The following is a 13,236-nucleotide window of genomic DNA, read 5'->3' as shown; positions in this document are numbered from 1 at the left end:
GTTAGTATTATTCTCTTTCATTACATCAGTCTAGGATTTTTTTTGTGAAAATGTACCTAGTCAGTCACCCTTCCTATTACGATGAAAAACACAAATGTTAACTCCACAATTGAACAAGAATCACTTCCCTCAAGCAAGTGGAGCTTTTCAAAGCTGCAGTTCATTATTAGCAACTTAAGAGGCATTAGGACATTCAAAATCATGCAGTTTGACATTCTTCTTTTAAAGTTACCTACTATACTATTCGACAAAAGTTCCTCGTGCTAATCATGTTTTGCATTCAAAAGTAGTATGAATTAGTTGAAGAGGAAGCTGGACTTGAGAGTATGAGAATCAAAGGATACAACTGCAAGAGTGCAGGAGAGGAGAAGAAATATAAGAGTATCTGAGTTATGTAAATGGCAGTTTCTGATTATATAGTTCTTGTCGATTTTTACAATGTCCCCAAAGTGCTCAAGACATATCAACATCATCCAACTTAAGACAAGCATTTCAGATGCCACAGGCAAGCACAGACACACATCCTCCATTTGTAGTTAAAAAATTACATTATGCAACAAGAGTCGCTACGGTGCTCTTACCTCCACTGGGTCAGGCACTTCAAGTCTGGTTTCTGGAGGTGCTTTCACAACTATAACAGTTTGGTCTTTAAGGCCATTAATTTTTCGAATATCTTGATATGTAACATAAGCTAATGTAATCAGTGTTAAGGAATCCTTCCAATCAAACATGCAGCATATTCACATTAAAAGAAAAAAAATGTTTCTGCAAAAAATAATTGTTTCTACAAGCTTTGTTCCCAGTTAATCTCCACATTGGTCCTCCTCACTCCTATTTTAATTTCAGTACAGTATTCTCCCCGACACTGGAAACCATTCTTTGTAGCCACTAACCTTCAGGCAAATAAGGACCAGTTGAGATTCTAAGCAAAGCATGTCAGTACTGTGCCTTGATCAAACAGTTGGGTCACTATTCAGTGACAAAAGATATTTTCACTTGCATCTGGGTTCTGCTGTTTCCAGCTGTGTGTGTGTGTGTGTGTGTGTGTGTGTGTGTGTGTGTGTGTGTGTGTGTGTACACATGCGCGCACAGAAAATTCCAACATACTTGCAAACCAGTTACACAGAATTGGGAACTCAAAAGAAATTTAAGATAATTTGCAAACACAGACAAATGCACTCTCTCACCTTCCACTCCGCCCCCCTGCCAATAATTTTAAATGTAACATTCAATCACCCATACTGTAATTTCAGTACAAATGAAATTCAATTTTTTTAGTAATTATTTCTCAAGGAGTGGCATCTATCATTTTCTTTTATTACTGTGACAATATATTCTGTGTTTTTATATCCTGGGTTTTCCAGGCAATCATCCAGGTTCGTAGAAGTTATAACAAAGTGATGCACATCATTTTGTGTGTTCCCAGGCATAAAAATGCTTAGAGCAATCTCATCTAATGCCCCTTTGGAAAGGAGGAAAGTAAAAAAGAAATAAACCACTGATTTTACTTTTTTTAATTTAGTGCACATAAAAGTGTCATATTTAAGCTCTGGGAAATGTTGTTTGCAGTTTATATATAGAATATTACAGTGGTCAACATTAATACATTTTGCTAAGTCACCACACTGTGGTATCTCAGTATTACTCATTGCTCAGTATAGGAAATAACTACTGTCAACAGACAAGTGTTTCAGGGTCTTCATTTTTGCCTGTGAAACACTTACCACACTCTTTGTACTGCAGAAGTGAAGATTTATGATGACAGTTACTACTGTGTATTAATTTTTGGTAGATCTGAACTTTAAATTATGACCAGAGTGCAGCACAGTGGAACAGTACTAATTGCCCCAACTCCATACCACCAATGTATCTCAAAACTAACTTGGACTGAACACCTGTAGAAGTGAGATGGTAGCTCAGCCATCATGCTCATTCAAATCCTTTACCTCTCTACTGAGATTTCCAGGAAAGGCAAAGTGCATAGTGGTTTTGCATCAGATGCAAATTTAAATGAAAGCACCAAATCAACTTTCTTTCACAACAGATTTAGATTGAAATTGAACTGGCATCCTACAGGTGAAAGGCTATATATCACATTAACCAATTTTATAAGCCATCTAGTCCCTCTTACTGCTTTCAAGAAGACCTGAAAATTCTCTTACAGTTTGGTCAGTTGACAAGCAGGAAGGCAATTTCCCTTGCTGGAGAAACAAAAACAAAGGCTGGTCTTATTCCAATAAACCTAAGGTAATATTAGCACTAAGTTACTCTCCAATTCTACTGCCATCACTACAGGAGTATATAACCCATGCAGTCTGGTCTTGAACAGTGTCCAGATACCACCTCACACAAAAAAATAAAAAACTAACAAGTCTGTTCTCTGAGAATAGGAGCAAAAAGAGAAAAGCTAATAAAACAAGCTTCTCAGCTACAGTAGCAGACAGTAACAGTAATTTTTCGTCCGCCTGCACCATGGTAGGCAACAGATTTTACTGAGACAAAGTCAGGATCAACCCTGTGTTTAGCATTTCTGTGCTTTCATATCGGTATCCATTGGAAGGAACGATGAGTTTACTTTACAGCAGCACTGCTATTTTATATCATGGTACATTTCCTGGCTTATAAATTCACTGATCAAATACATTCAAATGTCGATGTTTCCACAGTTGTCATAATTAAAAAATCAACTTTGACACAGTAAATGTTACAGTCTTTTTTTTAAGGATAGGAAGTAAGTGCAGTTTTTCACGTCACTGATATCAAATGTTGACTTTTGAAAAATCAACTACAGTATGTAATGAAGATCTTCATCATATATCAATGGGTGACATGTCCAGTAAAAGCCACGATACCTTTTAGGATTAACCTGTTCTTCACAGACATATGAATATTGGAAAATATATTAATCTTCTGCAGCTTACCACTGTTATTAAAATTAGTAACTTATATTTAAAATATATCTAGTTTGGGTTTTTATCACTATAGTATCTAGGAAGCATTTATCCCCATAGTATCTAGAGGTTAGGAAACAATAAGGTAAGTTGCAAACAAAGGCAGATTCAGCCTTTGCCTTCCTAGAGTTCAATTGCTTGTATTTGGTTTTTTTTGTAATCTTTATATACATATTAATCTATTTGCATATGTTAAGCAATAAATATGTGCAAATATACAAGATCTAGGTAGTAATATAAAAATACATACACAAAAACTTAGCTTATGTTTGCAAAAAGTGGGTTTTGATCTGGGTTCAGAATTGTAAAATGAGAATGTTTTAAAAAGACATGCTTGAACTTAATGTTTTGTCTTCAGTGCACTGTAATAAAACTGCTGAACTCTTGGTCCTACTACTTTATCTAAAGATGGATATTTTGGGACCTCTTCATACATCAACATTTCTTATATGCTCCAGAAATGTTAAATGTTTAATTTTATAATTGATGTAAGTGCTTTCTTAGCGACATCTGCATTAAGTCACAGAAAACTGTTACCTTTGGGAATGAATTTTTGGTGCTGTGTGTCACTTATCTCTATTTTGAAGAGCCTTCCTAACTCTTACCCTAGCAGCAGGGAGGTTAACCACATTTGGAAATGATGGCATAAAGGATATCTCTGATTCTCTGAATCCTCTGTTAGTAACTTGAGATCCAGGGTGCAACTTTGGATCAATTCATCCAGTTTCTTCTCTTCCTGACTGAGTTCAGTCACCTCCTTTGACAGGCCTTGACACTGTGCCATCATGCCCCCATCATCAGATAGACTGCAGCCCCTACAAATCCAAAGAAGGCAGGGTCTTTGTAATCATTATTACAACTCAAAACTACACTCTAGGAGGAAGGGAGCAAGGAAAAAAAAAAAAAAAAAAAGAAGAAGAGGTGTGTCTAAGTTACAAGCCTTGATTACTGCAGCCTTCATCCCCTAAAGCAGCTTAAAGGATGCCAATATAAACCAAGCTTCTCAGAGAAGGCACCTTGTATTGTGGCACCATTTAATACAAGAATTTCCTTACGAGAGGCCTATCAGATATTAAAAAACTATCTTAAGTAACAGGTTTCAGAGTGGTAGTCGTGTTAGTCTGTATCAGCAAAAACAACGAGGTGTCCTTGTGGCACCTTAGAGACTAACAAATGTATTTGGGCATAAGCTTTCGTGGGCTAAAACCCATCTGATGAAGTGGGGTTTAGCCCACGAAAGCTTATGCCCAATTAAATTTGGTTAGTCTCTAAGGTGCCAAAAGGACTCCTCGTTGTTTTTATCTCAAGTAAATAACATTAAAAAGCTATTCTATTTTTGAAAAGTCTGTTGGACAACTGCTGGGAGCAGGAGTGCAAGGCTGGAAGCAGAGACGGGAAACACTGCCACTTTATAACAATGCAATCAGCTGGAGAAGAATGGTGAATACTCACATCCACTGAATGTTGTTTTTGGATTTCTTCTTAATGAGATGGATGCCTTCCAGTACATTGGTGATATCATAAATCCTCCGTTTCTGCACCTTGAGGACCTCTGCTGCTCTGTTCAAATCTACGACCCCATCTGGGGACTGGCTCAGCAGCTGAATGAACTTCTTTGTGAGAAGACCAAGTGATGTATCATACCGAGTCTTTTCTGAAGGAGATTTTGGAGCTTGGAAGAAAAACGAATATAAAGAAGGGAGGAGGAGAAAAGAAATGAGTTTGTTAGCTGCTGTTCAAATCAGTTTTCCCATTTCAGTTTTGAAACGGGCATTTGAAGCAACAAAATATGTTTTGCAGAAACTTCCTACATATTTTACTACAGAAAGCTCTTAAACTTCCGCATTAGCACAAAACCTACCATTGGATATTTATATGGTTTCATAGTCTCTCTCTCCAAAGATCAAGGCACACGGACTCAATTTTTAAAAAGTTCACGTGTACTTCTCATTAGCTTAATGGATAATGCATAATGAAAGTTTAAGACTATGCAAAGTATGGCAACGTAATTTAACAATATTTCGGTATGTTTTTGTCTTGGCAGCAACACCAACTACTTATCCTTTTATCAGGCTGCTAGCCAGTTTTCTTCATGGGTTGATTGTACCTCTTAAGGTAACAGAAAACTTAAGGAAACTTAAGAGTTTCACAGGCAATTAGCCATAACTTTGGTGCTCTTCAGTAGGTGTACTAAATGACTGTTTCCCTAATTTACAGATGACTCACGTGAATCAATGAGATTTACACCAAATTTACAAGACAGACAGTTAGTAATCATGCATCCAAGGCTATATATTATTTCTTCTTAACCTTATAATAACTCCTTAAGACCAGTAAAGTACAGAGTTTTCCCCCAATTTGCCCTCACTACCTTCACAATGATGTGAAGGTAGTGAGGGAAAACTAGGGAAGTATGCTGTACTTTACTGGTCTTAAACTATGAATCAGCAACTAACTTCCTCTCACTGGAAAACAAGGGGGACATATTTTCTATATGTCCAGAAAATTAATTAACAAGTTTTTTGCAGTGGCACACAATTGTAACTGCAAAATAAATCTGCATTTGTACAGGCAATAACTTATGTTCTTATGTTATATTATGTTCTTAACTAAGTGGTTTTTTCCATGAACAAATGGCAGCATCTATTCATTTCATAGATGTGTTTTCAGAGGCCAGTTTAAATATGTGGCCCAGAATAAAAAGGTGTTACTAACCTTCCGTAACTGTTGTTCTTGGAGACGTGTTGCTCATGGCCATTCCAAAGTAGGTGTGTGCTTGCCCTGATCACCACCACCAGAAAGTTTTTCCCTCAGTGGTATCTGTCAGGTCAGCTTTTGATGCTCTCTGGGGTCACGTGCTCATAGCACCAGTATAAAGGGGCCCGTTGACCTGTAGCCCCCTCAGTTCCTTCTTGTCAGCTAATCTGACAGAGGGGCAGGCCAGGTGGAATGGATTTGAGCAACACATCTTGAAGAACAACCATTACAAAAGGTCAGTAACATTTTTCTTCGAGTGATTGCTCATGTCAGTGCCTAAGTAGGTGACTCCCAATTAGTTGCACAGGTCGAGGGTTCGGAGTTCATTGGCGTGCTGATTGTAATACCACTCAGCTGAAACCTGAGTCGTCTCTAGCCTGCTGGGTGATGGCGTAATGAGAGGTGTGGACTGACACAACCACGCTGCCGCTCTTCGCATATCCTGTATAGGAACTTGAGCCACAAACACTGCTGAAAGATGCTTGAGCCCTTGTAGAATGTGCCATCAGGGTAAGAGGAGCGGGGTCCTTCACCAGGTCATGGCATGTGTGGATATAGGAAGTGATTCACAAATAAATTCTCTGGGCCGAGACTGGAAGGCAGACAGAATGAAAGGCAATGACTACAAAAAGCTGAATAGATTTCCGAAATGACTTAGTCCTTTCTATGTAGAAAGCTAGTGCACATCTGACATCCAACAAATGGAGTCTCTGTTCCTCTCTTTTGACTTGCAGTTTCGGATAGAAGGCTGGTAGGAAGACATCCTGGTTACTATGGACTTGTGAGACCCCCTTTAGAAGGAAGGCCAGATGCGGCCACAATTGAACCTTGTCCTTGATGACGACCATATATGGTGGATCCGATGAAAGGGCTCAGATTTCCAAGGCCCTTCTGGTAGAAGTAACGGCCACCTTCCAGGATAAGTAGAGGAGGAACGCTAGTCCCAAGCTCACCCCTTCTGTCCGTGTCCTCCCATCACCACCCCACTGGGCCGTAGACGTGAGCCCCCTATCTCCCCTGCATCAGGAGCCCCAAGCCCCCCCTTCTCCCCCCGCAGCCAGAGCAATGACCCTGTCCCCCCTCACTCCACCTGGAAAAGCCCTGAGTACACACACACCCCTTGCCTGGAAGAGCCCTGGGCCAGCCACGCCTCCCCTACTCTCCCCTCCCCAGACCCCAAGCCACCTGGGAAAAGCTGCAGCGTCTCTTCCCAAAGAACTTGCGCTTTCATTATACCCCACACAGGTTCCAGAGCGGCTGAGGAGGTGGTATCTGGTATTCAGCTTCCTGGGTTCATCAGTAATCTCTCTGGACTCCTGTCGAACCCTGCAACGTCCCTTAGCCTATTATATCTGCCACCCATGTTGCCAGTGGTTCAAACAGAGGTCCCATTAGCCTGGTCAACACCAAGTTGAGGTCCTGGGAGGGAGTGGCTGCTGTACCTGGGGGTATAATCTCTCCAAGCCCTGTTGTGCCTTGTCACGAACAGATCTATCTGGAAAGTCCCCAACTTCTGGAAGATGGCTTTCCCGACATCTGGACGGATGACCATTGGAGAAGGATCTGCAGAGGTGATCCACTAGCTAGTTCTATGATCCCAGGAGATAGGAGTCTTCAAGATCGATCGAGTAAGCTACTGAAAATTCCCACAAGAAAAGAGTTTCCTGGCACAGGTGAGAGGAATGTGCTCTACCCTGCCTGTTTACATACATCATCACTATTGTGTTGTCTGTAAGAACCGAAACACACTTGCCCTTCAGGAGGGGTTGGAACGCCTGGCAGGCTTGGCAAACCATCCTGAGCTCCCTGACATTGATGTGTAGTGAGAGGCCCTAATTTCTAAAGGGCCCCAAGCGAGCTCCCTAGCCCATCGCCGAAGTGACTGATGAGTCACATTCATGGTTGGGGTCTCGAGAATGGGACCTCTGCACACACTGTCCATGGAACCAACCACTAAAGAAGGGAGGCCATCACTGGTGGAGGAAGTGTGATGACCATGTCTAAGTGATGTCGGCCCGGTGCATACGCCAACCAAGCCTGAAGAAGTCTGAGCCACAGCCTCGCATTTTGCACCACATAGGTGCATGAAGCCATATGGCCTAGGAACTTTAGGCAGTTTCTTGTAATGGTGATAGGGTGGTTTCTGAGGCTTCTATGAGCACCCTATTGCTCAGAACTGGGCTTCCAGGAGGAAGGCTCTGGCTTGGACCAAGTCAAGGCTCGCCAGGATGAATTCTGTCCTTCGAACAGGGGAGAGAGTAAACTACTGGATATTTATCAACAGGTCTAAGTCCTGGAAAATTGACTGCATTAACTTTACATTTGTCTCCATCTGGGTCTTGGTGCAACCTCTGATCAGCCAGTCAAAGTAAGGGTAGACCTGAACCTCCCTGGTTGGAATGGTTTTCTTTGGTGCCGGAGATGACAGAGGGTGCTGAGGTTCCTGAGAAGCAGAAACAATGTCCGTTCTGAGTGCCGGGGGTGACGACTGGTGTTGAGACTCCCTAAGAATCGCCAGGGCACTCCTTACAGAGGCTGAAGTACTGAGTGCCACAAAGTGGGGTTTGTTAACCTAACTAACTGTTCTAACAACTACAATAACGGTAACAATATACACCAAGTAGAAATGAAGTCCACTGAAGGCGTACTTGAAAATATAAGGACGACGTAGTTTCAGTGACTGTTGCAGGTGGTAAGAAGGAACTGGGGGATGCAGGTCGGCGGGCCCCTTTATACTGGCACTATGAGTGTGCTAACGCACGGGGCACCAGAGCTCAACCTGACAGATACCACTGAGAGAAAATTTTTCTGGCAGCCGTGCTCGGGACAAGCACACACATACTTTGGAATTGCCATGAGCAAGCACTTGAAGAACTAAGTAGTATTCCAAACTATTTCTAATATTTGGTGCTGGTTTTGTTGGTCTTGTAATCTCTGAAGATACAGAGAATACAAAATGTTTCAAAATCTTGCATCAGGGCAATAAGCCAGCCAGTAACCAAAAAGGGTTAAGCAGCAGATTCCCCTATGGGCAGATTATACCACAGTTTTCCACTATTGGGTTTCTTGCATCTTCTTGCAAAGCTTCTGATACCAGCTACTCTCTGAGAAGGCTCTACACAAGATGGATCACTGGCCTGATCCAGTATGGCAGTGTCTACGTTACCATATATAAATTGTAAAAAAGTCAGGCTATATCTACTTTACAGACCTTATGGCAGAACAGCTATACTGCTACAGTTCTGCCGCTGTAAGGTCTCTCCTGTAGCCCCTCTTCACTGGCAGGAGAGAGCTCTCATGCCAGCATAATTAAACCACCTCCAATGACCGGCATTATCTAGGTCTGCAGGAGAGCCTCTCCTGCAAACATAGCGCTTTTTCCAGTGAAACTTATGTCCGTCAGAAGTGGGTTTTCTCACATCTCTGACCCACAAAAAAGTTTTACCAACAAAAGTGGTAGTGTAGACAAAGTCTTAGTCAATCTGAAATCTAACCTAGAAGTGGGCACTAAGAGTATCCTGAAATAATTTGAAGAATATTCTGTCTTTTCTATGGAGATATATTCATCCACCCACTCACAAAAGGAGGCAATTTGTACCTAATCCTTTGGCAGATTCAGGAGCTACACAGGGACACTAAGGTGAGCTAATCCAAATTAACTAAAGATGTGGATTTAAAGCAGTTTAGTGAGGCCACATTAAACCGCTTTGTGGACAGCCTCATTCAGAATTAAAGAGGCCTTCATTTGTTTTAAATGAAGCTAAACAGGTTTAATGTGGTTTAACTCAGTGGTTCTCAATCAGGGGTAGGCAGACCCCTGGGGGTACGCAGAGGTCTTCCAGAGAGTACCTCAACTCATCTAGATATTTGCCTAGTTTTACAACAGACTATATAAAAAACACTAGCAAAGTCAGTACAAGCTAAAATTTCATAGAGACAATTACTTGTTTATACTGCTCTATATTCTATACACTGAAATATAAGTACTGTATAATATTTATATTCCAATTGATTTATTTTATAATGATATGGTAAAAATGAGGAAGCAAGCAATTTTTCAGTAACAGTGTGCTGTGACATTTTTGTATTTTTATGTCTTGATTTTGTAAGCCAGTAGTTTTTAAGTGAGGCAAAACTCAGAGGTAGGCAAGACAAATCAGACTCCTGAAAGGGATACAATAGTCTGGAAAGGTTGAGAGCCACTAGTTTAAGTAATCTGCTTTAAATGCACATCTTTAATTAATTTGGATTAATTTTCTTGAATGTTCCTCCACAGACAAGGCCTTTGGCTGTTGGGTTTTTAGGAAAAGACATCATAAAGGAAGTCCAAAATAGCTTTAAGCCCCACACCACAGAGCATAACAAAAGTTTCCTTACTTTTGGGACTATCTGGACTTCTTGTTGCAGCTCTTCCTTTTCCTTTTGGGGTTTTTAATCCTTCAGCAAGATATTGGTGACCACTTTCTCCTAGTTCCAGCCTTCGCTTTGCCTGTTAAAAAGCAAATTTTGTGTTGATGGAGTGTCAAAAGTACATTGCACTTTACAAAGCACAGAATAATGGAGAAGTGGGGGAGGGGACGGACAGAGGAAGAGAACTTTACACAGCAACCTGTCTATCTAGGTTCTTATTCCACACTCATCACTATGGTATGAAAGTCTACTGGCACCTTAAAACAATTTAAATATTTTACTTAAAGGTCACAATGATAGCTACATTTGAATAAGCAAGTAGATCTTTTAATTTTAAAAGAAAACTGAGTTAGGGACATATTTCTAGGATAGTATCTAGTGAAGTTTGACTTTCTTGCACTCTGTCAAAGATCTAAAAATATTTCTATCTATCACTGTATTAAGAGTTCTAGTTACAGCACAGAGTGTAACATTCAGAGTGAGCTCACAAATACACACAATGACTTACTTGTACAGCTACATTTTTAGTGAAACTTTTTTTAGGATTCCGTGCATCTTCAGAAGACTGCACCAAGTTATATTTGTGTAAATTAGATTTCACATGCACCATCTGACTTGGTAGCTATGAGAAGTTCATAAATACCAATAATAAAGTTACAGCAATGCTACAATGAACATGGCACCAAGAATTAAAATGTTTAAGCATGGGAGAAAGAAGGAAATCTGGCCATCTTGAAAGAGTCTTGCCATCATCTTGGATTATTTTTGCCTTAATCAAGAAGACAACCATTCAGTTTAGCCTACCAAGTGAACTAGAATATATAAAAATTTATTCTGAAACCCAGACTGGAGAAAATGGACCAGTGACAGCATCAGAAAAAGGCTGTTTGAAGACTCTCTACCCAATGTGTTCACTTATGAAGAAGTAAAGCTGTGTACAACCTTGCAAGAAATGAAAGAGATGGCTGAAACTCTGACAAGACTGCTCTGCTCAATTAGATAGCAATATAAAGATAGACAAACAACATAAAACATCATCATCAGTGTGAATCCTGTTTGTAGATACCTGAACTATTAATTTTAGAAGCTATTCCATGCCATGCCATTAGCTACTGAAATTGGACCTGGTGATAGCTGATTCATTATCCTAACAATAAGAGGAGCATTAACTTGAATACACACAAATGGGAAGGTAAAACCCATTTCTAACAAAATTAGCCTGCATAGCTGTTTCTGAAAAATGGGGCTAATACAACTAGATTTTATGATTCGGAGTACTTTATTTAAAACAGACTGACAAATAATCTAACACCAGAGAACTGTATCCTAGTAAGAGCTGCTCTGGGCCAAAGCAGGACAGCACATTCCATTATGGAGCTGTAAATAGTGATATTTTTCTTTTATTTTTTTTAATATGTGCATTTTATTACTGGTTTGTCTCAGAGATCTCAAAATATATTCAATTTGTATTTACTTTTTGATAACTGACATCTTTGTGTTGGATTCCCTTTGTGAACCTAAGGCTCATTAACATTAAAGTCAGGGCACAGAGGTTCATCTTACCCCACAAACACAGACACACAAGTCACAAGCTGCTTTGAGTTATATTTATCTTTGAGTTGAGAGGGTAGGAGACTAATTCACAGATGACATAACTGCAAGTGAGCTATCCTACATTTCCTCACAAGCACAGACAAAATTATGCTGCTGCAGCCAGACATCCTGAAATAACAGCTCTCTAGAAAGGTCTGAGTTACCTCTGTTCATCTCAATAGGGCATTAACTCTGCAATCCAAGCCTGGCCATTTAAAATGTTGTTCTTAACAGAAACATCCCACTAACAGACTTTTTAGCCTGTGTGACTGGATTAATTTGACAAAGATATTACACAGGAATGAGATAAAACTCACTTGTTTTTTTAAATTTTTGTTTCTTCATCCGAGAATTCTGGGATGGAGGGAGGCAGGCAGGGAGAGAAAGGGAGACACTTCAGGATACAGCAAAACCAGGCCAGAGGGATTGTGTTAAGAAAAGAATGAAAGATCTCAGGAATATGTGGTGGGGAGAATTTTTTTTTTTTAAGACAACACTTCATGAAACAACAATTATATTATTGAATAGTTTTAAATATCAACACGTTTTGTGTGGAATGAATTTGCTAACTAATCCTCGTCTCGCTCCTTCCCCAGCCCCACAGATTTCGCAAATATTTTAGGGAAAACAATTTAGAAATTTGTAGTGGCCATAGCCACCAGGAGGTTTACATAAGCATATCTAAGAATATATAGCAAATAGGAGCTTTTTTTAAGGACTTGCTCACTAACACCCTACAACCTTCTCCTCTGAACTTTATATTACTAAGTACCAACCATGGTTATTCAAACAGCATCTTTTAGCTGCTTCCAATAGTACTGCATGTTTGTGTGTTTTACAGAAGGTGTTTAAAACAGCAGAATGGTCTTGTCAGTTTCATTAAGACTGACTATATAGGACTATATGTATACACAGGCAGAGCAGGACTATGGCTCTCGGGCAATTAGCACAGATACTACTTCAGAGAGTTATTTTGGAGAACACAAAATATTTGTATAGGATATGGAATAAGACTTAAAAACATTTTCTGGATATTCAGAAGAGTAAAACAGCTTGGTAAATAGGTATTTTAAGAAGCAGTTTCAGAAAATCCTTTTTAGACTGTTTTAATTGCAAGTCAGACATATTACACTTCAGATGGGAAAGTGTATTTTTGCATATCCCATATTTGATAAAGATCTAAAAGTGGTAGAAATAGTGTTCTCTCTGTTTCCTCTATTGCAGAAAGTCTGTAGGCCAAGGGTTTCATTGCTCATACTGTTGAATACTGATCCTTTAAAGGGCAATGGACCTTTAATATCTGAACTGTCCAGGAGAGGGAGAAAATTCTAGACTCTGAGTATGTTGGGGTCACCCTGCAAGTAGTAACCAGAGCTGCTGGAAGCCAGATTGTGACTGGAATGTGGCTAACAGGCTACTGGGGTCAGAGCTGGTGGACCAGGGCTGTAGCTATACACCGACACTCAGAGTGTGACCTGCATGCTGGTAGTCTGTTTGTGAGTGGTCTAGGTTGGTAGCTACAACA

General features: G+C 40.1%; 1 protein-coding gene across 3 annotated transcripts in view; it reads right to left on the bottom strand.

The window, feature by feature from the left end:
• The window catches only part of E2F3 (E2F transcription factor 3), a 64,894-nt gene that overhangs the window by 4,241 nt on the left and 47,417 nt on the right, over nucleotides 1-13,236 (bottom strand). For all 3 annotated transcript variants that reach the window (XM_050942308.1, XM_050942309.1, XM_050942310.1), the window contains exons 2-5: nucleotides 10,086-10,197; nucleotides 4,404-4,623; nucleotides 3,608-3,766; nucleotides 582-696 (exon numbers count right to left, since the gene is read on the bottom strand). In XM_050942308.1, coding sequence (XP_050798265.1) covers nucleotides 582-696; nucleotides 3,608-3,766; nucleotides 4,404-4,623; nucleotides 10,086-10,197 — 606 coding nt within the window. The remainder of the gene's footprint in view (nucleotides 1-581; nucleotides 697-3,607; nucleotides 3,767-4,403; nucleotides 4,624-10,085; nucleotides 10,198-13,236) is intronic.

Source organism: Gopherus flavomarginatus, chromosome 2 (assembly GCF_025201925.1).
Source record: "Gopherus flavomarginatus isolate rGopFla2 chromosome 2, rGopFla2.mat.asm, whole genome shotgun sequence".
NCBI lineage: Eukaryota > Metazoa > Chordata > Testudines > Testudinidae > Gopherus > Gopherus flavomarginatus.
This window is presented reverse-complemented; position numbering and strand designations above follow the sequence as displayed.